Raw genomic sequence first — 23,465 nt, 5'->3', positions numbered from 1 at the left:
CATCCCCTACACGGATGGCAGGACGTGTGCTAGGACTTCCTTCATGCTATGGTTATGTTCTCCTTGTAGAAACCCAAAGAGATCTGTTGATTCAACATACTTATACTCAGGATTTGACTTGTTCCTGGTTTTTTCTGTATCTGGTATATATTAAAGGGGGAAAGGAGGTTAGCATTGTAGCAGATTTATTCTAGATATACTTTGGCAATGGCATGAGTCTAGTGGCCAGCTCAATATCCCAACTCACCTTTAGAAAATAGGGGATTTGGCTCTGAACATAGGTGAGAGGCCATTCACCGGGGAGGGGTGCGAGTGTGGCCCCGTTAGCTTTGGTCAGCCAAGCATCACTCCATCTTTAAAGAATGTTGGAATGGGCTTTCTTGTTAGCCTTATTAATACCCCTTCCCCCAGTCTCTGGAGGTCCTCTGGTGAATAAGCCAGCATCTCATGCTTTGCAGGTGGTTGGCTTGGAGTCATCAACACAAGCTTCCTTTTAGAGATGTGAGAATCCACAGGGTAAATGTGTGTTTGTGAAGGATAACTGTCTTATGTGTTAGAGCTACTGGGGAATATTCTCCATAGAACCTTGTTCTGGGAGCTCCTTATCCCAGGGTTATTGAAGTCCTCTCTCCTAGTGTTCCAGGAAGCTTACATTCTGGAGGCTCTAACTCACATCTCCATACTGACAACTCAGCCATGCTGGGAGACTTGCACCCTTCTCTGTTATGTAGTGTGCAGGAAGGTGGGTTGCTTAGGAAGCTGTGCAAATGTCAAAATGAGCAGGCATAGAAGCCACAAAATTTGAGGTAAGCACCATCTAATTTATCATGTTTGTGCAAGCCTAGGAATATGGCCTACCTGTCCATGTGCTTCTATGTAAGCACTTGATAAATACATGAGGGAAAAAATGGAGTATGCTAAGCTTTCCCAGCTGAGTGACCCAGAGCCAATTTCTCAGCCTCATTTTGTCATGTTTAAGGTTGGTTTCATAATTTCTACCCTTTCAGCTGCTGGAAGGACTTAGAGAAATAATCCATGACAAACGATTGTTACATTAGCAAGCTCCCAGTAAGGGAGCCGTGTTGAGGAAAGTTTAAATTAACCATGTACAGAAGCATTTCAGTCAGAGCACACTGGAGGGAAAGAATAGGAATTTCACCTAGGAAATTTAATGGGATTATGTTCAGAAAATATGAAGGCAGTGGGAACCAGTTCTAAAACTTTAAAAATAGCTCAACCCTCAGAATCCTGTTTGGGAAGCTTTTGACTTAGTGAGAGAAGTTTAGATAACAGGTGTGTATTTCAGAAACCAGTAATGGTTTAAAAATATGACCTGTAGAAAAATAGAATGTTACTCTTTATTTTAGTTTTTCATAGTTAGCACCAGACATTGTGAAACCATTTGTTGGATGATTTCCCTTTATACCAGTAATACTTTATGTTTCTGACATTGAATTCAGTTAAAGATACTTAGCACTCTCTGATAAAAGGAGTTCTTTGTGCTGCCAATGAAAAACATTTCTGTAGGCAATTTGTGGTTCAGTAGCACCAGAAGGTTTTCACTTGCAATCCATGCAATTTCGGAAAAGAGTCATATAACTACCAGTTTCAAAGTGCCCACTATCTTTCAGATTATTTTAAATACCTTTGCATTAATCTCCTACTTTATTCTGGTCCCTTCAAAATTTAGTAATGTTTGTGTTTTCTAGGAGTAGGTAAGCTTCAGTGTCTTCCTTTTAAAAAGTAAGGTAAAATACTGTGAAATGCATTATCCTTGCAGTGTCTGATTTCTGTTTGTTTCTGTTCTTGGGAAAGTAACATTTTTTTTTGAATGGCCGTGTGCCTCTCCATTACAAAACTTACTAAAATCACTTTCCATGCAATAAAAAACTCAAGGCATAAAAAATAAAAAGAATACACGATGGCATACATGTTGGTATGGATAATTATGGAAGTAATGGCAGTAATAATGCTCCACAAAGTTGATGCAAGTCGAAGTTTTGCTGCGGACAGAATGGTAACAACAGATGTGAGCAGGAGTGATAACATTTTTATTTTGCTAATGAGTTAGTCCTGTGCTCTATATTCATTGTAAGGGGGGCAAATCGTTGTCATTTGGAGGGTGTGCTCCATTCAACTGCTGCTCCACTCGGCAGCCTACTCGGTCTGCACCAGGCCAGGATGTTTACAAGTTAGCCACATTTCAAAATCCAAAAAGCTGAGCAATGCAATGAAAACAGATGCATTATCAAGACATCTGTGGCCCCACAGAATCATGAAGGCCATGAGGCTTTTTTGTTGCTGTTGTTTTGGGTTTTTGTTCTTTATTTGCTAGTTGGATGTTTTTTCCCCCAAAATGTGATTTTCTAAATGCAAACAATTTTAACACATATTTCATTTTAGAATGAGTTGCCTTCAGTTATACTTGTGTATTTCACTGTCAGCTATTTCCTTCCCTTCATGTGATTTCCATAAGCTTATATATAATGTAGAAATGTGTAAGGAAGTGCATCCTTGCCACCTGAGGTGCTTTAGGGCCAATGTCCGCTGTAAGTTCTCCCACAAATCCGCCCAGAGTTCACGTGGCCCAGCCGTCTGCATGAGTCAGGCAGTGGGCGGGAGGCCCATAGACCCAATACGTGGATCAGGTAGTGATCAGGCAGGGTGTCAGCGATCAGACCCAGCCAGTGATCATGCCTGATCACAGGTTCGCTGATTTAAGTCCCTGGAAATGTTTCATTCTAATTCTATCCAAAGCACATTGCAAAATGGTCACGTTATAATACCAAAGTCACTTCTGATTGGGATCTGGGCTGAGTAAGTCTCTCTGCACACCTGACCTGATGTGAGGACTGGTTTATAGATTTGTCCTGCCCTATTTGACCTGACGTTGTGCCAGCCAGTACCTGAGCTTCATGCACAGGACCTCTTGACTAGCTGTTACAGTCAATAGACTATTCTCCATAGCAGAAGCTATTTTTGTATAATTGAGTATCAACAGTGTACATTACTCATGAGCATATTTCTTGTAAACAAGCAAACAGATGCACAAACAGTAAGTTAAATGAAAATCTGAGTGTTTCCAAGGCCGAGATTCGTCATTCCAGTCACACCAAACCCAGTGGTTGAAACATTGTCTTCTTTATACTGGGTCATGTGTTTTGCTCATGGTTTGACTTCAATGCTAAGGCTAAAAAAGGAAAGATTAACATGCTTTTGCAATGTAGGGGCTGAATTTGCTTTACATATGCAGGGCAGCAGAAAAACAAACTTGAACAGATTAAAATTTCAACTTTATTTGAGCTTTCAGCGATTCACGCATGAGCTGCCCGCAGGCTGGCCGCGGTTCATCTCTTCATTATCTCTTTCAGAGGTGGATGGTTGGGAGTGGGGAGAGCGTTGTAAAGTGTTCTAGTAAGGCAGAATAAATAAGTGATTGGTAATATTGGGGAAGTTTCTGGTTAGAGGTTGCTTGGTGGTTTCTGATTGGTTGAGCTAAAGTATCCTTTCCCATTTTACCTGACTCCCAATTAATTCTTTTAACAGAGTATGTGTTCTTCTATGTTCATGCTGAGACATGGCAGGCTTCAATTTAATTGGAGTTCTGAGTTCTGCTTTTAAAAAAGCTTTACCACTAATTGCAAGTACAGGGGCCTGAATTTTAGATTCATATAAATTTTGTTTGTCTGCAGTTGGCTAATATCATTCTCTCTCTTTTGCGGTGATTATAATTCACATTTTGACTTGAAAGTTTTATCTTAGAATTAACAAGGTGTAACATATTATAATTAAAAAGAAGCTGTAGCAAGTTATGAGATCAGTGATTCTGCTTGTAGCAGACATACTACCCACCAACTTCTTCCTGTTTTCTGCAGGAGTTGTTTTTGTCACGCTGACATAAGGAAAGGTAGCCTTGGCTGAGTTTGGTGAAATCAGGGATTAGCAGTGCATCCACAGAGTAACAGTCCTCACGGTGCACAGAAGCTGAGGGCATGATACTGTAGATGCTGTGATTTCACTAATTATGGCTTAGGGAAGGCCTTGGTGATGGAAAGATCAGTTTTCCTTCCTGTTCCATTTCCCAGCCTTACTTACAGTCATTTGAAACCTATACTTTGGGCCTTAAGTGTTTTCTCTTTCCTTCTCCTTTTCTTTTGTAGGCTGGCATTAGAAGCATAGAGGTGTCTTTACGATTTTTTAAAATTTTATTTTCTTGTAAAGATGCTGTACAGAGAGGTTACAGTTACATGAATAAGGTAATGAGTGCATTTCTTGTTGGGCATTGTTTCCCCTCCTTTGTTTTTCTCCCACTATCCCTTTCCTCCCTTAGTCCTCCCTTCCCCACAAAAAAGTTGTAAAGTTCATTTCCAACATAGTATCTTGTGAGTATCATTGCTGCAATGGGTTATCCTGTGTCCTTGTTTCAGCATTTTGTTATTCCCCTTCCCCTCCCCAAATTAGATAAATGTATATACAAGATGCAAGGTACCAAAGTCAAATACACTGACAACAGGGGATATACCATAGGAGGAAGGACATACAGAAGAAACAAAGAAAAATCACATAGTATATTAAAAACAACAACAACAAAGAAAAGCCTCTGTGTCCATGTCTTGGGGTTCATTTCACTTAACATCATCTTATATGGTCATATGTACATAGCTATTGAGCTTTTCTGGTCATCAGATAAGATTATCCTAGACATATACTAATTATGCCAAATAGGGGAACCCATGGGACCTATATTTCTTTGGGTCTGGCTTACTTCACTTAATATGATTTTTTTCTCTTCTGGGCATTTACCCCAATGATCACAAACAAGGCCATCCTAAAGCTACCAGCACAACTATGTTTATCGCAACATTTTTCACAATATCTAAGACATGGAACCAACCCAGATGCCCCTCAGTAGATGAATGGATCAAGAAAATGTGGTATCTATCTATCTATCTATCTATCTATCTATCTATCTATCTATCTATCTATCTATCTATCTATCTATCTATCTATCTATCTATCTAATCTATCTATTTATCTATCTATCTAATCTATCTATCTATCTATGTACAGTGGAATTCTGTTTCCATCAGAAAGAATGATACCACCCCATTTATTAGGAAATGGAAAGACTTTAATTTTTTTAAACTTATCTTCCTTCTTCCTATTTCTTTCTGCTCCTTAGTCTGTTGATGAATTACCCTGATCTACACGTTTATTTTACATTATTTTTTTTTGTCCAAATTGTGGAATGCTGTGCTTTTGAGTTAGCTGGGGAATTACTTCAAAATTTAGGAACCCATCTCTACTGTTCCCCGATTTGTGGGTTCAGGAGGCCCAGGGTAATGGCCTTGAACAAATCACTATGGATCTCTTTGGGAAAGAAATAACTATTGTTTTTCTTCTCCTCTTGTCAAAAAAATAAATCTTTTTTCTTCTTTTTGGGCTGGCAGAAGTGAAAACTAATGTAACAATTATTTCTTGTTTACATAATTAGTGTGGAAGACTTAAATAACTCAGTCAATAAGTACTTCATTTTAAATTACTTATGAAATAACTAATTACTTAAATAACTGATTCCTTTTTCATAAGATCCACAAATGAGCCAACAGGTGTGTAAGTCAGCTGGTTAGCCTGTTTATGTTGCATGCGTGTGCATTACAATTTTTAAATGTTGAAAGATTTCCTGGCTGGCAGCTTAATATGGAATCCATCAGGATTTAGTAACTTTTGTAGATGTTCTTTGGATCCTACTTCCATCAAGGATTTACTTTTTTCTAGAAAATGTCTTAAGATGCAAGAGAGGCAAAGATGGAATATTCTGTTTGATGAAGATGTTGTAGCCTGGAGCAAGAGTGGGGACACAGACCATGAAGGTGAAATCTCTGCTCCCTACCCTTTCACAAAGTGCGCTGACTCCTGGCCAGGGCAGAGTGACAACTAACGCTGGCCAGGATGCAGGGAGAAAAGGAGCCTTCTTACACTGTTGGTGAAAATGTGAACTAGTTCAACCACTTGGGAACATGGAGTTGGGACTCTGCCAAAAACTAAACATTGAACTACACTGTGATATAGACATACCACTCTTGGACATCTATCTAAAACATGAAAAGTCAGGGTACACTAAAGAAACTTGCACATCCTTGTTCATTGCTGCACTATTCATGATAGCCAAGTTATGGAAATAGCCCAGCCCAGATGCCGTACAGTGGAAGAGTAGATCAAGGAAATGTGATAGCTGTCTGTCTGTCTATTGATATGAATTTTATTCATCTATCAGAAGAATCTTTTTATGTCATTTGCAGGGAAATAGATAGTCCTAGAAAAATACATTAATTGAAGTAAGTCAGGCATAAGAGAGACAAAGAGTGCATGTTTTCTCTAATACATGGAAGTTGGATTTCAAATACAAATCTACATGAAAAAACATACAGCATTATGTGTGTATATACATACATGACTAAAGCATGACATACTCATGGGAGGAACCCAGTAGTGTGACTCAACAACCAATAAACTCTAACAAAATGAATACCGGGAAGCTGTTGGTTGGGGGTGCAGGACAATGCGAGTACGTGAACAGGGGAGGAAGAGTGAGTAAATGCAGTCATTCTATTCAAGGTACAATGTGCACAAACGTAACTGCATCACAGGCAGGATGGGTTGAGGAAAGGGGAAGAGAATGGTGGAAGTGTATCATGTGTCATGATGCATCATACTCATGACATGACTTGTTGAATTGAAACGCATTTGTACAACTCTTAAAAATAAAAATTTAGCAAGTCTTCCAAAAAGTAGTACATATTTTATTAATTGGAGATAACTCTGAAAAATATTGTCCATAGTAATAATTCAATGATTGAATATTTTTAGTGTATACAGGTTAAATGAATCACAGAAAAATTAAATTGGCATGATTATTAGCTTAAAAACAGAAAAGGACAAATCACATACTCAACCCATAAAAGTAGGAGCTATGAGTTGAACTTAGTGAAATAAGTTATCATCTATAATCTTCAAATCACATAGAGATTTGCAAATACTATTTAAAGCATATTAAAACTCAGGTCTTCACTTTGGTTGTGACCAACACTAATTAGTAACCTTTGATCAAAATATATTTATGAGAAGTAGGTTCTCCTTTTCTTTATATCTCTGAGGTTTGCTACAACATTGTTTTGCTTATTGTGTGCTATAAAGTTTAATAAGAGGTCAGGTCATACATGCTTTTCTAAGCCTTTTTTTAATCTTGACATTTACAGATGCATTTTTGGAAAATTTTTTAATAGCTAAGACTTCTCAATATGAGCCTGAAAGAGTAGGTACTGAACATATACAACTACAACAAAGATAAAATCAGTGTTTTTTAGTGCCAGGCATACATATATATATATATATATATATATATATATATGTATATGTATATGTATATGTATATGTACATGTATATGTGTATACATATACATATATATATTTTGAGGAGAAAGACAAACCTGTGACTGAAATTATGGCTAAAATTCATATTTTGGGATATTTAAAAATCATACAGGCTCACGCCTGTAATCCTAGCTACTCAGCAGGCTGAGCTCTGAGGATTGCAGTTCAAAGCCAGCCTGGGCAGGATAGTCAGTGAGACTCTTATCTCCAATTAACAACCAGAAAACCAGAGGTGGCGCTGTGGTTAAAGTGGTAGAGTGCTCACCTTGAGCTGAAGAGCTGAGGGACAGTGCCCAGGCCCAGAGTTCAGGCCCCACGACGGAAAAACAAATCTTATTTTATTATAAATTTTAAATTGTTAGCAACCTCCCTCCATGTTATTCAGAAACTGTGGATTTAAATGTTATTTGCAGAAGTGTGATGCTATAATATTAGGGACATGGTTATAATTTTAATTTTAGTGTTTTCAACACTTGTGAGATGCTTATGGCTCAGAGGTAGACTGCTTTTGGGATATAAACAGCTGGGAGAGGGGAAGGGTGGGGTGAAGAAGTGAGGATAAGTTTTGTCTTCAGGTCATTTTATAGCTGCCTTCATCTAAACTTTTATTAAAGGACAAGAAACATTTCTCTCACTTTGTTAAAATGCTTTATAAAGATGCACTTGCTTTTCAGTCCCTACATTCTGTTATTGCATAATATACGTCTGCTTTCTTTCATTATTCTATCTTCTCATTTGGATCAGGCATCTGACTTACATATTAAATAAGAACTTGAAGTTTTTCTCTGATTTTTACAGACATATTCATCAGAGAGCAATTGAGTTATTCTAAGTGAATGTCATTTTAAAACACCTGTGTCTTTCATAATTTATGGAGGTCAGAGTTAAGTTTTATGGTGTCTCTAGATAAAATGAGTCATTCAGTTAATATGCTTATGATGGCTCAACCTTTTCTTTAATGCAGGTTGAATTTTATTCCTTTACATGAAGACGCAATTGAACCTCATCTGTTCAGCCCCCACTGAGGATATATTGTTGTGCTTAGCGGTTTGTTGCTAATGTCCCAATGGAGATGTGATAGAACCCAGGAATGAGTTCTTCTACGCAAGTCAATAAGAAATAAACTCCTTTGAAGAGGGAGAAAACTTACTTGCATTTTTAGTGGGGGACAGACAAATAGGTTTTAATATTGTCATTTTGAATCTGCCAGATTTAATGGCTTTGTGATTTGAATTATACAGCCCATTGGATCTGTGTATTCCTCATACCATTACTCCTAAATGTAATGTGGTTTATTGCATTTGAATGCACAATGTCTAATTTTATTCTGAGACATTTGAATACAAAAGAGAAGATTCCTATCCAGAGACAATGGCATATTTTTATTTACTATAGCCATAAAACCCAAACTAAATTTACCAGTTGGGAAACTTGCTTTTTTAATTTTTTACTTCTTTTGTATATAAGAAAGGAAAGAGAAAAATAAAAGCATAAGAAATAAGATAAGAAAAAATGGTAATATGGAATAACTCCCCTTGTATAACCAAGATACTCTTAAGAATCGAATCTTTTAAACTCTTGCACCAAAGCCTTTCCCCAGAATAATGCCAATACTCTTCTAACTACCTATTTATACTTGTGGGCGTTAGAAAGATTAATGGGACCACTTACATACTTTAAGTTGTTGAGAGCATTACCCTATTAGAGAAACTGATGCTAAGTACAACATTTGGTTAGCATTCCCTGTTGGATGGGAGCCAGAACATTACTCCTTCAGGTTGGAAAGCCTGGTGGCCTTTCTTGTGAACCTCATATATATTGTTTCCCTCCTCTCTGCTCTTACAGTCAGAAGATAAAGTGGCTGCCTCCTGCCCAGCGCCCTGGAGAACAGCCATTTGCAGAAGACATAGATCTTACTTTGCTTTCTGAGTGGCCAACATCTGGGAATATCAATTTTTTATTCCCTTTAGAAGATTTCCCTTCTTTTTTGTAACCTTTAACTTCATAGGTCATTGACCTAAACAGTGATGGATCAATTGCTGATAGGGATTTTAGGTCCCTCAGGTTGCTTAGCTGGGCTGGAGTTTTTTTTTTTTTTTTTTTTTTTTTTTTCCAAGGCAAAAATAGTCTTGGCATTGTGCATGGAACCCAATGGTTTGATGAAGGGGTTTGAAATGAATGGAGTCTGCTTTGTGTTTTGCTAGATGCCAAGGACTGAGGAAGGTGGATAGGGAATTCTGTAATTGTTTCTTTTGTAAATACTTGAAAATCTCAGTCAATGAGCCGAATAGTAAAATGCTCAGTATTACATATTTCTAATTGATTGAATGGTTTGTATAGATCATTGCTGGGTATTAAACATTTAGAAACAATTTCCAACTCTATGCCTTAAAAATGAAACAAATCAACAAACTAGAAAGACAGACAATCAATTGGGAAAAGATATTTACCAACAATATATCAGACAAAGGCCTAATATCCATTGTATACAGGGAACTCAAGAAACCAATCCCTCCTAAATCTAACAAACCATTAAATGGACAAGGGAGCTGAAGAGTGACTTCTCAGAAGAAGAGATAAAAATGGCAAAGAAACACATGATGAGGAAATGTTCATCAACCCTGGCCATAAAGGAAATGCAAATAAAAACAACTCTGAGATACCACCTTATCCCTGTCAGAATGGCCTATATTTTAAATTCAGCCAATGACAAATGTTGATGGGGATGTGGAAAAGGAGGAACTCTACTGCACTGCTGGTGGGAATGTACACTAATACAAGCACTTTGGAAAGCAGTCTGGAGATACCTCCGAAAACTAAACCTAGATCTTCCCTATGACCCAGCCATACCAATCCTAGGCATCTACTCTGAGCAACAAGAACCAGGATATATGGACACATGTACCTCCATGTTCATTGTAGCACTGTTCACAATAGCCAGGTGCCCCCACTACAGGTGAATGGATCCAAAAATTGTGGTACCTATAAACAATGGAATATTAAATAGTCATTAGAAAGGACAAAATAATAACATTTGCAGGTAAATGGATGCAACTAGAACAAACAAACTGAGCAAAACAAGCCAAGATCAGAGAGACAAATGGCACATGGTCTCCCTGATATGTGGATATTAAATTCACAATGCAAGGAGATATGAGAAAGAAAACAGGACTCAAGAATAAAGGACCTCTTCTTTTTTTTAATTAATAAGGTTTTTTTTTATTGTGAAAATACCATACAGAGGGGTTACAATTACATGAGCAAGGTAATGAGTACATTTCTTATCAAGCATTGTTGCCTCCTCCTTTGTAGAGGATCTCTTGTTAATTTGTTGCATCATTTTTAGATGACTCTGTGTTCTTGACCTCACATATGGTATATACATATGCACATCTGGGGAAAGCGAGGAGGAGGGAACAGAATCAGGAGGAAACAGGTGAAAAAATACAAAGGAGGGGCCCATCAGCTACCCTGGACATTGATGAACTAACCAACTCAAGGGCAGTGATGGGAGGGAGGGAATGAGAGATAGAGGAAACTGCTCACACTAAGCACAAGGAAAGAAATGTACATATCACCAATGTGGAAGAAATAGTAATATCAAAGATCATAGACCATGATAATGGCAATGCGCCTTGTGAAGGTTAAAACATGTTCGTAACTTTAGCTACATAGCACTATCCCACAATACAGTGAAATTTATGTAATCAAAATCCTCACTGAGAAATAGACATTGAGGCTTTTCAAAATTATAGACAGTTCTGATGACTCCTGTTTTAAATTTTTCAAGTAAGCTTTATTGAGTAAACATGGTTAAGTAATATCCATTAGTATTATCAAATATCAAATATTGTCAGTTTACTTATGTACTTATTACCTGACTTACGTAACAGCACCCTCTTTCTGAAGGAATTTATGCTAATAATTTTACTGATTTTATGCGACAAAATTATAATCCTACATGATGAGTTGATCTTGAAATATTAAGAAAAACACAACCTTTGAGAATACTCGTGAGGAATTTATTGAGATGGGTCTTCCAAGTGGCCCCGTTGTTTCCTGTGGGTCCTGGCTCCTGAAGGTCCCCGCCTCCATCCAGCACCCCTGAGTGGAAATCTCTTCTGTACCTCGTGGGCATTTGGTAGGGATTTCTGGCTTCCTTTGCCTTCTTTTCCTTGAAAATTCATAGTTTGCATTTCTCTTTTTTTCTGTATTTCAAGTCAGTGCAGAGATGGCTTATGACCAGATAGCCTCAGCTCCCTGGGCAGACGGGCAACTAACTGCATGTCTCTGAACTAAGTTCCTCCAACAAGACAAGATTTAGATAGGTTGAATTAAGCAAATTATATTTATTTACTTGTTAATTTGTTCTGTTTTGTTTTGCTACTTGAACTCAGAGACTTGCTTGGTAGGCAAGTCTTGAGCCTTAGCCTCATTTCTTTTATTTTTTATTTTTGTCTAATTTGTAGATAGAGGGGGGGGGTCTCATATTTTACCGAGGGCTGGCTTTAGACTGTGATCCTCCTATTACCTCCTCAGTCATAGCTGCAATTACAAGCATGCAGTATCCTGTGTGGGTGAATTAAAAAATTTATTTATAAAACCTGGTTAGTTCCAGTGATGAGAATCATATCATCCTACTTAAACTGAATTTCAGAATTGATGACCCATGTTTTCTTTTCTTTCTAGAAAACAACAGGCTGTCTTACAATTCCCTCATCTCTGTCTCTGTCTCTTTCTCTGTCTCTGTCTCTCACACAGATGCACATAATATCAGTGATTATCTGTGAGCTCTTTTTTTTCAATTTCAGATGTGACTTGATATATTGAATACCTCTTTTTTTCTGGTCCAAAATAACCTGCATTACCTATATATTACCCATAGGATAATCTTGAAACCAAAACTAGTAAGCATGTTTAGTCTTTATTCTTCTGAATATAATGTCTATCTTTTTGGAGTCTTCACTAAAAATGAATGTGTTCTTTTTGTATTTTGTAGAAACTACCTCTTCAGATTACTACTTGAGGATCTCTCTCTCATCCAGGTAGGTGCAACTTATTTTTCTTAAGCTCTCATTTTCATTGCAGTTAAGTCATGATTCAGTGAAATACACAGCCAAGGCTGAGCAACACGTGGTTTCTTCCCCAGTGAGGTGCAAAGGTCTCTGGGCTGTTGTAGGTGATGCAAAATGTCACTTTCTTTCATCCCTCATTAGCCTTTCCCTGTTGTGATATGGCCTGTTCATTCCCTGGTGGTCATCCTGATACATTCTTCTTTGGGTGATGGAGAACGCGAGGGACACAGGCTCTCAGTTCTGTGAGCCTTTTCCTGTTGTTGCTGTTAGATAAATCATTGGTTATTTAGTTTCTGGCATTCAGCTATCATCTCCTTATGAACCATCTTTGTTTCCTTTTTCCTTTCATTGTTATGTAAACATGAATCTGTGGGCTAACAGCCATACACAATAACGAATAAACAACAGTAGGTAAAAATCCAATTTATGCATTTCTGGTTATTGCATTTTGGGAAACGATTTTCAGCTCTTTATTCATGAATATTTATTTTAATAGCAGATCTGAAATGCAAAAGCTTCTGTGGTTTTTTTTTTCTGGTGTTTTAGAAAAGCGTGATCATCAGGTCTTCTGGGAGAGAAAGAAGCTTAAGACATGAATGCCCACCTTCCCCTGAATTCTGGGACTTCATGGACCATGCCAGAATCCCTGGGCTGTACCTCCTCTGGGAAACATGCTTCAGTGGATTTTAATATCATCCTTATGCCCTAGGTTCTAAGAAGTGATTGGAGAGAATTTGTAATATTTTTTCCTCTCTCTAATGCCACTATTGTGAATGTTCAGGAAGCATTATAAGAGAGTTTGATGATTAGATCTGTCTTTTATTTGCAAGCCTCTTAATATAAAATAATCCTACGCTCAAAGAAAATATTGGCAAAAAGCCTAATCTTTGAAGAACCTCATATCTGGATTTGTGATCTAGTAGCTCTAGGCTTATTAGTAATTGTTGTTTTATTCATTGGCGAATGGCCCCAATCAATACCAGTCCTGTAGCATCATGATTTAAATTAAGTAAGACATGGGAAAAAGACAAAATACAGCAATTTCCACACAAGTGTGCATTGCTTTGGTTTTAAAAAGTATAATAAATCCTTGTCTTAATTTTGCCATCACAGTTAGCAATGAATTATCTTTTCACTGCAGTTTAATATTTACCAATTACACAATAAACTGACTGGTTGTTAAGATTATATATTTATCAGTAAGTAAGCAGAATGACCTACAGTTTCAGAGCATGTTACCTGAAATAGCCAGGCAAATAAACTTGAGTACTGTGTGGTCTCCCTTATCTGCATAATCTAAAACTGAGAGATTTATAGAAGCATAAAGCAAGATGGTATCAGTATGGACGTGGGGGAAAAATGAAGCAACTGAGAATATGTGGGTCAAAGGATCTAATGACCCAGTTAGAAAACAAGAATAAATTTAATGAATTTTGTATGCAACATGATAAATATAATTAATAATGATATACTATAGGCTTGAAATCATTCAGACTAGCTTTTTACTATATTTACCACAATACCATGAAAAAGATGTCAGGTAATCCATATATTAATTACCTAGATTTAGGCTTTACAGTGCATATTTATATATAATGTATGCCATAAATACATATATAACATATAATTAATTCTTCTGTGAATTAAAGTATCCACAGTTTAATAAAAACATGGATTATTATTTTGCAAAATCTGTTATAAAACTAGACCTCTCCATAGATAGGAATCATATGAAATGGTCATTTGAGTCTCATGATGTAATATACCTTCTATCATATCATACATGCTCAAAGCTGGCACATAGATGTGTATATATTTGCATGTGTCAATATATGAAAATCCATTCATTTCCTGTTTTATCTATCTGATGGTCAAAAGGCTTGGATGTGTTATTTTTCAGGTAGTAGCTCATGTAATTCACATAAATTCTTACTACATGGGCCCAGAGTTTTTTGGAGAAGTAGCAGGCTACAAGGACAGCCTCAGTTAATAAATAGCAGGGGTGTCATTTCAGAAGTGAAGTGGATATTCAAAGAATGAAGAATACATGACAAAAGGACCTAGTAGCTAGCTTCCAGTAGGCTCCCCCCACAGAAATCTCCAGAAATTGTATTATCGAAGAGACATGGTATCAAGTGATCAAACACTGAGTCAAATAAGAATATATAAGCAACTACTAACATTAAAGGAAATAAAAAATAATGAGGCAGAAGAGACTGTTCTTTTTTTCCATAAAAATACATCTGAATATTGAAAAGCCCTTTAATAGCCCAAGTAATGAGCATTGGGGGAATTATTTAATAAATAATTATGACTTGGCAGATGTCACACTAGAAAATCATTTTAAGGGAACCTGACTCATGCTATTACTTTTTTTTAATCCAAGTATATGTAGGCAGTTCATAGTGTTTACCTATATAATACTTAATAATTAAGTGAGGGAAATTTGTGGCTTCACATGGAAATTTGTGGCTTCACTTACTTATAGAGTTAATAGTCCAAACTCACCTCACCAGGAAGAAAGGATGACTACAGTGACTTCTTGAACTGAAGATGGACAGAGTAGCATTTCAGTGCCAACTCAACTAAAATGTTCCAACATTGGCAATCATTACATAAATTCCACAGAAGACTATGCTAACAACAACAGCACTTCTTTCTACACTTCATATATCATGGAGTTGTGAGAGAATGAAGAGGTGTTCCTTAAATAAAGAGCACCAGTGAACACAAGAATAACATACAGCCCTGGATCCAAATTGGATCCTGGAACGTACACTTTAGTTTCTGTAAGTTACATTATCAAGACAACTTATAAAATGTGAATGTCTATGAATAAAACATACCTTAAAATGTATTAATATTAATTCTCTGATTTGTATAAGATGAATGATTTTTATTCTTTGAAAATTCTTGATGGAACTTTGTGGTAAAGGTATCAGTTCTGTACCTTACTTATTTTTTTTTTTTTTGGTCCAGTCATGGGGCCTGAACTCTGGGCCTGGGCGCTGTCCCTCAGCTCTTCAGCTCAAGGCTAGCACTCTACCACTTGAGCCATAGCGCCACTTCCGGTTTTTTTTCTTTTTGCTTATGTGGTGCTGAGGAATCGAACCCAGGGCCTCAGGCATGCAAGGCAAGCGCTCTACCACTGAGCTACCTTCCCAGCCCCTGTACCTTACTTATTTTAAGTCACTGAATTGACTTAAAATTATATCTATCTATCTATCTATCTATATATATATATATATACACATATATATACCAATCAATAAACATTGAGGGAAATTGTATATATCTACACACATATGCATGTGTTTGCATCTGTGTTCTACACACATGATGCATATATACATATGTATATGCATGCTCACATACAAGCCTATGCACATGTGCTATATACCAGCTCATATATTCACATATGCACACATGTCTACATGCACACATGTACATTTGTATGCAGACATTTACAAGCTAGTGTCCATGTACATGTATGTGTACATGTATGTTCACACTTACCTGTTTATGTATAGATGTAACACATGAATAAAGAGCAAAAAGATCCCCTAGAAATGGTAATAGAAAGTTAACGAGGAAGTAGAGATGAAGTACTTAAGAATATTCTTGCAGAGTTTACTGACATGAAAAAAAATCAATGGATGTAAAACCTCTGAGGCACGCGTTTCCTTCCTATGTGGGAGCAGCATTGTGAGGACAAGGAAATTTCTTTTTCCATCTTCTTGTCCGTCTACTGGGAGTCAGGTCTCAGTTACTGCGGGAGTATGTGCTTCTTGTGAAGGAGGTAACCACCGGCGATACCACTGGCAAGAGCCTCTTCTGCTGACATAACACAACCCCTGCCCCCCCTCCAATGACTTTCTGAATGGTATCTTTGAAAACACAGTCCTAATCACAGAAGCCCTGCAAAAAGCACCATTAGTGCCAGGCTGTGACTCTCTCCTTTTTCCCTTTCTGTAGTTGTGTGCTGTTCTATGGCTTACTGTTTGCTTAGTATGAAGAGAGCGAACACTGGCAATTCTTTATGACATGTCCTCAGGGAAGAAGTCTTGTTGCTTTCTTATGAATGTTTTCTTTTAAATTAAATGACTATTTTCATGGGTAGCAAAACTGAATAAGCACACTGACAATGAAAGATCTGTACTGGTGGTATAAGCTGTGCTATTCAGGAGAAGCAGGGGAGCCATAGAGCTGATCCGAGATAACCTCGTAGTCATGTGGCAAAATGTACATTGAGACAGGGAAATTACTTTCATGGTACATTTTATTTCTATAATATCTAACCTATTACCATTCCAATAGGAAATCATTATAAGAAATACAAATGCAGTACACTGCAATTGCCTTTTTTCCTGTAATAGTCGGTCTTGGTGTATACTTTATGCTTCTACTCATCTTGATTTGAACTTGTCAAATTCAGGTGGGCAGTATGATGTGAAGTGCCTATGGGTAGCGGATAAAGAGATAAGAACACGTATGGCTTGTGTGCCTTTTGTTACATATGCAAATGTTGTTTTCTCTCAGGGATCATTTGGATCCATTTGTGTCTCATAATGATCATTTTCTATTTTCCTCCCAAAGATGGAAAACTAGTTCTTAAACATGAAAGAAAATGAGAATACAGAGAACAAGGATGGCATTTAATTTAAGCAAAAGTCAAGGGATAGAGAATTAAGTTCAGGAAGAATTCTCAGCAGTAATCTTTACTCATCCCTAAGCAGGGCTTCGCTTGCTCTTGTTGTCAGTGAAGGAGGGTAGAGTCCACCTCCAGGGGCCTGGCCTGGCCTGCACCCTTATCATCACCTTGAGGTACATCTGCTATGTCTATTAGTAGGAGCTTCTCAGTCTCCCCAACTCGTCTGTTTCTCAGATCCGAGTGCCTTCTCTTGCTGTCTTCTCTCCCCTTCACTCTCCTACATCTTCTTCATCTAGAAAATAACACAGATCCTTGAATATCTTTTCAGGCATTACTTCTCTGTAACTCATCCTGAGGAAGGCTATCTGATGTTTCTCAGAAATTTTACAGCCTGATAGCCTTTGTTTTGAAACATCACTTCTGACCTTGCATTGAACTTTACTCTGTGTTGGAAGAAGCGTTTTATTCCTCTGAGCATTCTCAGTGTTAGATCACAGCCAATGATTGTGATAACTTACCAGACAGGCTGTTGACTCCAAAGGTCTGCCCGCAAGAGCTTCGATCCCTTCACATTTAATGTTTCACTAATGACTAAATTTCTTAAAAGTTCTACAGAGTGAAAGAAACGTCATATTTTTATTCACAAATTTAAGTGAAGGAAAGCAATCGAACCCAAAGGATAGAGCAATATGAAATGCCAGATAAGGCCTTGGAAGATGTTTTTTATGTGCGTGCTTTCAATGCTGAGAGAGATTCTAGGACATACAGATAACTCTTGGCATTGATAATGCTCCCAAATGCCATTCCCCCATTTCCACATTTGCTATACTTTTTTGTACCTTCTCCTTGGCCTCTGATTCACTTCTTTAGCTTGACACTGGTTTAGCATCAGTGACAAGGAAGCACCTGTAAAATAGTGTTGCTTCTGCTCTGTGATCTTCACAGAAATCTAGAGGTCCCAATGAGCCCTTCGTTGTGAAGTTCCCTGGAATTCAACGACATGCTGGGCAGTCAGGACATTGCCTGGCAACCTGGAGAGCACAGCATCACCTAGGGTGCATCCTGTTCACTCTTGTTCCAAAGGGGCAGGGTGGTCTCCATTTCATATTGTCTATGGTTCAGACGTGGGCCTTCAAGGTGGCTCTGTGGAATCACACTCTATGCTACTTCCCTGCAAGATACCTGATTCAGGGGCTGGACCTGGAGTGAGCCCCACTTCAAATTAGTGTCTCTCTGCTTCTTCTGGAGACAATGTGTTTTCCCTTGTCAAAATGCCATCGGTAGTAAAATCAAAGCAGCAAAGCAGTTTCATGATGGGTTATGATACAATTACTCTCCGAGCTGGAGTGAACAATTTGAAGCAAGTTTCTTGGTATGGCCACAAAAATCATCCCATAAATATACCATGAAGCAAAAAGGCTGTATTTATAATATTTTCATGAATTTCATGAAGACTTGATTTTAATTTAAGGAAATAAAATCTGTTTTACTTCAGTGACTAGAGCATCATATATTAATGGGATATCATTTACAAGGTGCTTTTCTCCTCCCTTGTGTCTCACGGTTTGCTGCAATGTAGCTCTGGTAAATTGAAGACCTGCTGGTTCCACGTATACTGACCATTCTGCCATTCTGCATCTTTTCCTGATGCCTATCCTCACCACAGTTTCAACTCTTGGCATTCATGTTGTTCCTATCTAGATTGTCACAGTTATTCTATAGGTACAAGGCTTTTTTTGAAAAGTTTTAAAGTGCAAACAGCTTCAAGATGAAATAACCACATTTGTCCTCCTGGGATTTACCATGCTGCTGTGGTGTAGAAACTCTGACCAGTGTATGAGAAGCACAAAGTGGCTCCGTTCACTTAACCTCGCAATCTTCCTCCTAACCTTGTGGGAAATAGCTCACAAGTCCATTTTTATATTGTTTTGTTACTAAGGGAAAGAGAACTCACTGTCAGTGCCTCGCAACCTTGGAAATAAGCAAAAAGATGGAAACCTATGGTCCAGTTTGCCACTTGCTTCTCTAGGATTCCTAAATTGTAAAGTATTCTGTCTTCTTCCTATGTGATCATTATTGGTAGAGTGCTCTTACACAGTAAAGTGTGTGATCACTTCTTTTTCTGCCTATCTATCTGGGATTGAGGAATTGGCTTGTCCCTGTGTCAGTGTTTAGAGCAATTGTTCTCAACGGGAGCAACTTTTCTTCCTGGGGACAGTTGACAGTGTTTAGGGTTACTTTTCACAACTCTGTGAAGACGTGGCTGCTATTGGCATGGGGTGTGTAGACCGAGATGGTTCTAAACATCTAACAATGCTCACAGGCCTTCATCCCACCAAATATTCCTGGGCTCTGAATTATATGTTTCTAGCATTATTTGATTAAATCTACCAGATCTTTGATAGGCCAAGCAATTTCTTTTACATTTCTTACTATCTATAATCCAATATATCTATAAGCCAATTTCTTATATCTCTAATCCAATCTGCAATATCTATAAGGATTCTATATGAATCCTTAGTGGCCATTTCTAAAGAACTTCCTTAGATTCTTGAGTTTAAATTACTTCCTTATATTAATATGAAATTAAATTTGCAAATAAATTGAATCAGTTTATAATGCCAACTCTAATGGGACATTATACTGTGACATAAGCTCTGTTGGAAAGTTCTGTGTATTTTAAAGAATTCTGTATGGATTAATAATTTCAAGTAAACATTTCAGTGAGATACTGATATTGATTAAATTTAAAATTATGTTTCATATTCATTTCAACAAGAGACACTGGTCTCTATAGCAGTCAAAAATCTTGATTCTGAACTTTATTCCTCTTTTGCCTTTCTTTATTACATACTCACCCATTATTCAAATCATTGTGATGAAAATAAGAAATACCTTCAAGATTATCTTTAGTAAAACCTTTTGTGGGTCTGGACAGTAACACACGTGGAACATGGTATATATTTGTATATTGCATTCATATGGTCCCTGTAATAAAGTGTTATTAGAACCCACATTCATTTCTTTTGAGCATTCACAAGAGACCATCTGCCACATAGAACTTGACCTACAGATCTGATCCTTTAAGCAATAGCTTATTACCTTTGGTAGTTACTACATAGATGGTTCCCACTGAGTATCCCTAATGCTAGTGATGATCCTGAGAGGATGAATGCATGCAATAGGATGCCCTGCCATCTTTTGTTCATTTTACTTTGTCAACTGGTCCTTGCACAGATTTTGCATGGTCCCATGAAGACCTTGATCAGTAGGTTAGAACCTGAATATAACATTCCTTTCCACATTTTAGTCTCTTGAACTCTAGCTCCCTGGTTAACATGTTTATCATGTTATAATTAAAAATATGTCAATCCTGTCTATTTTCTTAACCTCTTAGAGGATTTGTAGTTGCTTATGTATATTTTACAGAGATGAATAATGAGACTTTACTGGTGTCAGAGTTATTCATCCAATTGAGTTACCTTCCATTAGTAGACAACCTTATACTCTAAGTGGTTAAATACACCCCCACACACATATTTCTCTTACTCATGACAGGCCTGCATGGGGTCTGTGAGACTCGGTTCTATGCTGCCATTGAATTTTGTGGTGTTCTATTGTGCTGTCCTTCTCAGGGGATACAATTGGGTCATGCCAAAGGGTGACACATCCCTTCTGCTCAAATCCTGTTGTTTATAGCTCCTCACCATGGCCTCAACTGACTGACACACTGGGCTGGAGAAGACAGCTTCTCTGCAAAGCCAAGAAGAGCAGAATCCTTGGGCATTCAGTCATTGGCAGGCAGGGGCATTTTCTCCTGTAGAGCGATAGGAAGAACAAGAGGGCCTCTGGAAATGCACTTATCTGTCCCCCATTCTCTTCCCTCCCACGCTCATGGTTTTAATTTTTACTGTACACAACACGTTTATTCAAGCTTCCAACATTCTTGTAAATAAGTAGGGATACTCTGAACAAACCACTTAACCTCTCTGGACCTCAATTTTCTCCACAGTACATTTTGGAGAGGTGATTCAGGAAGAAGTGTCGACCGGATTAGCCCCCAAACCACTGTCAGCATTCAGTTTTTACGATGAATCATCCTTTTACTTAGGCATTTTTATGTTATTGCTTAATGGTTGCCTAAGTTTCTACTTTTCTAAAGGAAACCTCTCCCTAATAATTAGAAACTTTCATAAGGCTAATTTGATGCAAACCGAATGATTTAATTTGTGATGAAATAATGATGTCAACAACAGTAAGAATTATAAGATGGCATTTTCTGGGCCTTTGCTCTGTATGCAGATCTTTGTAAGCATCATTATAATAAATTCTATAGAAGCAGGAAGATCAAGATGTTATGTTCAGTTTTTTTATAGAGGTGCTGGTATCAGAGAGTATCTGTGACTTACGTGAGACCACTTAGTTGGTACATGGTTAGACTAGGTTTCGGATCTGGGGTAGGCTGCTTTAAAGTGTGATTACCTCCATGCAGCTTTATTATAGGGATTTGTTCTTGTTGCCATGCCTGCTAGCTCTGACCATGCATTTCTATGATGGTTGCTGTTATTTTATCAATGTAACTCATGGCTTTGAGGTCAGGTTCTCTGGACATGCAGCCTTGACACAAGGCTCCAAGAGCATGTGATCTATTGGGGTGATGGACTCAGAGCTGCTGCAGGGGGGATTTTATAGAGAAGGCGGCCTGGGGTGGATTTGTCCAGAGGAGTGCAACATTCATCTCCTCTCACAGGGAGTTGTGGGCTGTGAGTAGACGCGCAGGGATGCTGTCAAGGCAAAGGAGATAGTATTTTATACCCAGCTCTATCTTGTCCTTCAGCTGTGGCCTGCTGAGTGGAGGGGCAATGCAGCATGGCTGTCTGCTAGAATGACTCAGGGAAGAGTAACACTCCAGAGAATGGAACGACTGTGAGACAGTATCGGGCAATACTGAGAGTAGCCAGGAGTAATGTCACTGGTCCCATAAGCAAAGCAGGCTCTGATTCTATAGCTTACATCACACTGCTGGGATGGGTAGGGTTCGATATTTGTGGGGTCTTATTTAGGCTTTTCCTGTTTTTCTAGACACAGATTACATACACACAGTACTCTGTTATAAAATAGATTCAGTGCTTCTGAAGTCTTGGAGAAAAGTCTTTTCAGAAGGTATTCTGTTGTGTTGTATACATCTTTGATTAAAAATATGGATTTTATTGTTTTAAGCAGTTGCTGGCATCTTGATCAATGTTCTTCTCATTGTTTTCTACTACACATCCCAACCTCACCCCTTCCTTCAATTTTTGTAGTTTTATAGGACATACATTAAATATTATGGTGTCATAGTTTTTGTTAATAATTAATTTTATTCCTTCCTGAATTTTTGCTTCACTTCAGCCTCAAAAACTAAAGTGGAAGATGCGTGACTATTTTTCTTAGCTTCATGAAATGAAATCCGAAAATTTCTGTAAGCTAGTAGCAAACACTACCTGACAATCACAGGTAGCTAGATAAACAGAGGGTTGATTTCATTTATCTAAAATGCATTTCAATTTCCATTTCAAAAATGACCCTAGAGTCTGACATAATGTGCTGAATGATGGATAGATGAGATTCCTCTTCCTGGCTTTCATTTTCTTGACTATCTCTCCCTCCCCTCCCCGCATCCTCAAATGCTGGCCCCAACAGATAGCGAATGTACCAGGGTACCCCTTTGTTTTGAAGTTCAATATAGTCTTCTTATTTGGGATAAGTGTTTATATGTTCTGGAAACTAAAGCCTTTCACTTAGTGGCCAAGTAAAAATAAAAAGCAAGATATTAACAAATGTGTGGATGAAAACCCTTGGTTTGGTGACTGTAATTTTGTCCCCCAAACTCTCAGAGTGTTGTAGAGTTGGATTGAGTAAGTATGGATGTAGCTGGGGTGAGATAGAAACAGGTCCTAGAACAAGGTCCACAGATGATCTCATTAGCAAGGCTAGCAGAAAATGTCTTTTATTATGATTTATGTGTCCAAGAACATCAAGGAAAATTTGAGCATTGCTGGTGAAGTAATGGAGAATTTCCCTAGAAAATTATAATAAAGGAAAACAAGATTCAAGAATCAAATATATCTAGTATCAGAGGTAGAAAGGAGAGAACTTTTCCGTTTATTTTAAAAAGCCTTCAACAATAGAAAGAGAAGTATTTGGAATCAAGAAGTGAAGGGGAAGCAAGGATGACGGAGGCAAAGATGATCAAGTGCATTGTCTGCCTTGTGTTACTTCCATCCTGTCCAGAGGTCTCCACTGGCGGCTCTGGGATCTTCTAA

General features: G+C 37.9%; 1 protein-coding gene across 2 annotated transcripts in view; it reads left to right on the top strand.

Moving 5' to 3' along the window:
• Window positions 1-23,465, top strand: part of Sema5a (semaphorin 5A) — a 417,057-nt gene that overhangs the window by 214,406 nt on the left and 179,186 nt on the right. For both annotated transcript variants that reach the window (XM_070042173.1, XM_070042172.1), the window contains exon 5: window positions 12,434-12,479. In XM_070042173.1, coding sequence (XP_069898274.1) covers window positions 12,434-12,479 — 46 coding nt within the window. The remainder of the gene's footprint in view (window positions 1-12,433; window positions 12,480-23,465) is intronic.

The sequence above is a fragment of the Dipodomys merriami genome, unplaced genomic scaffold (assembly GCF_024711535.1).
Source record: "Dipodomys merriami isolate MVZ:Mamm:240054 unplaced genomic scaffold, mDipMer1.0.p SCAF_32, whole genome shotgun sequence".
NCBI lineage: Eukaryota > Metazoa > Chordata > Mammalia > Rodentia > Heteromyidae > Dipodomys > Dipodomys merriami.
The sequence above is the reverse complement of the archived record's forward strand: the minus strand, read 5'-3'. Positions and strand labels throughout refer to the sequence as shown.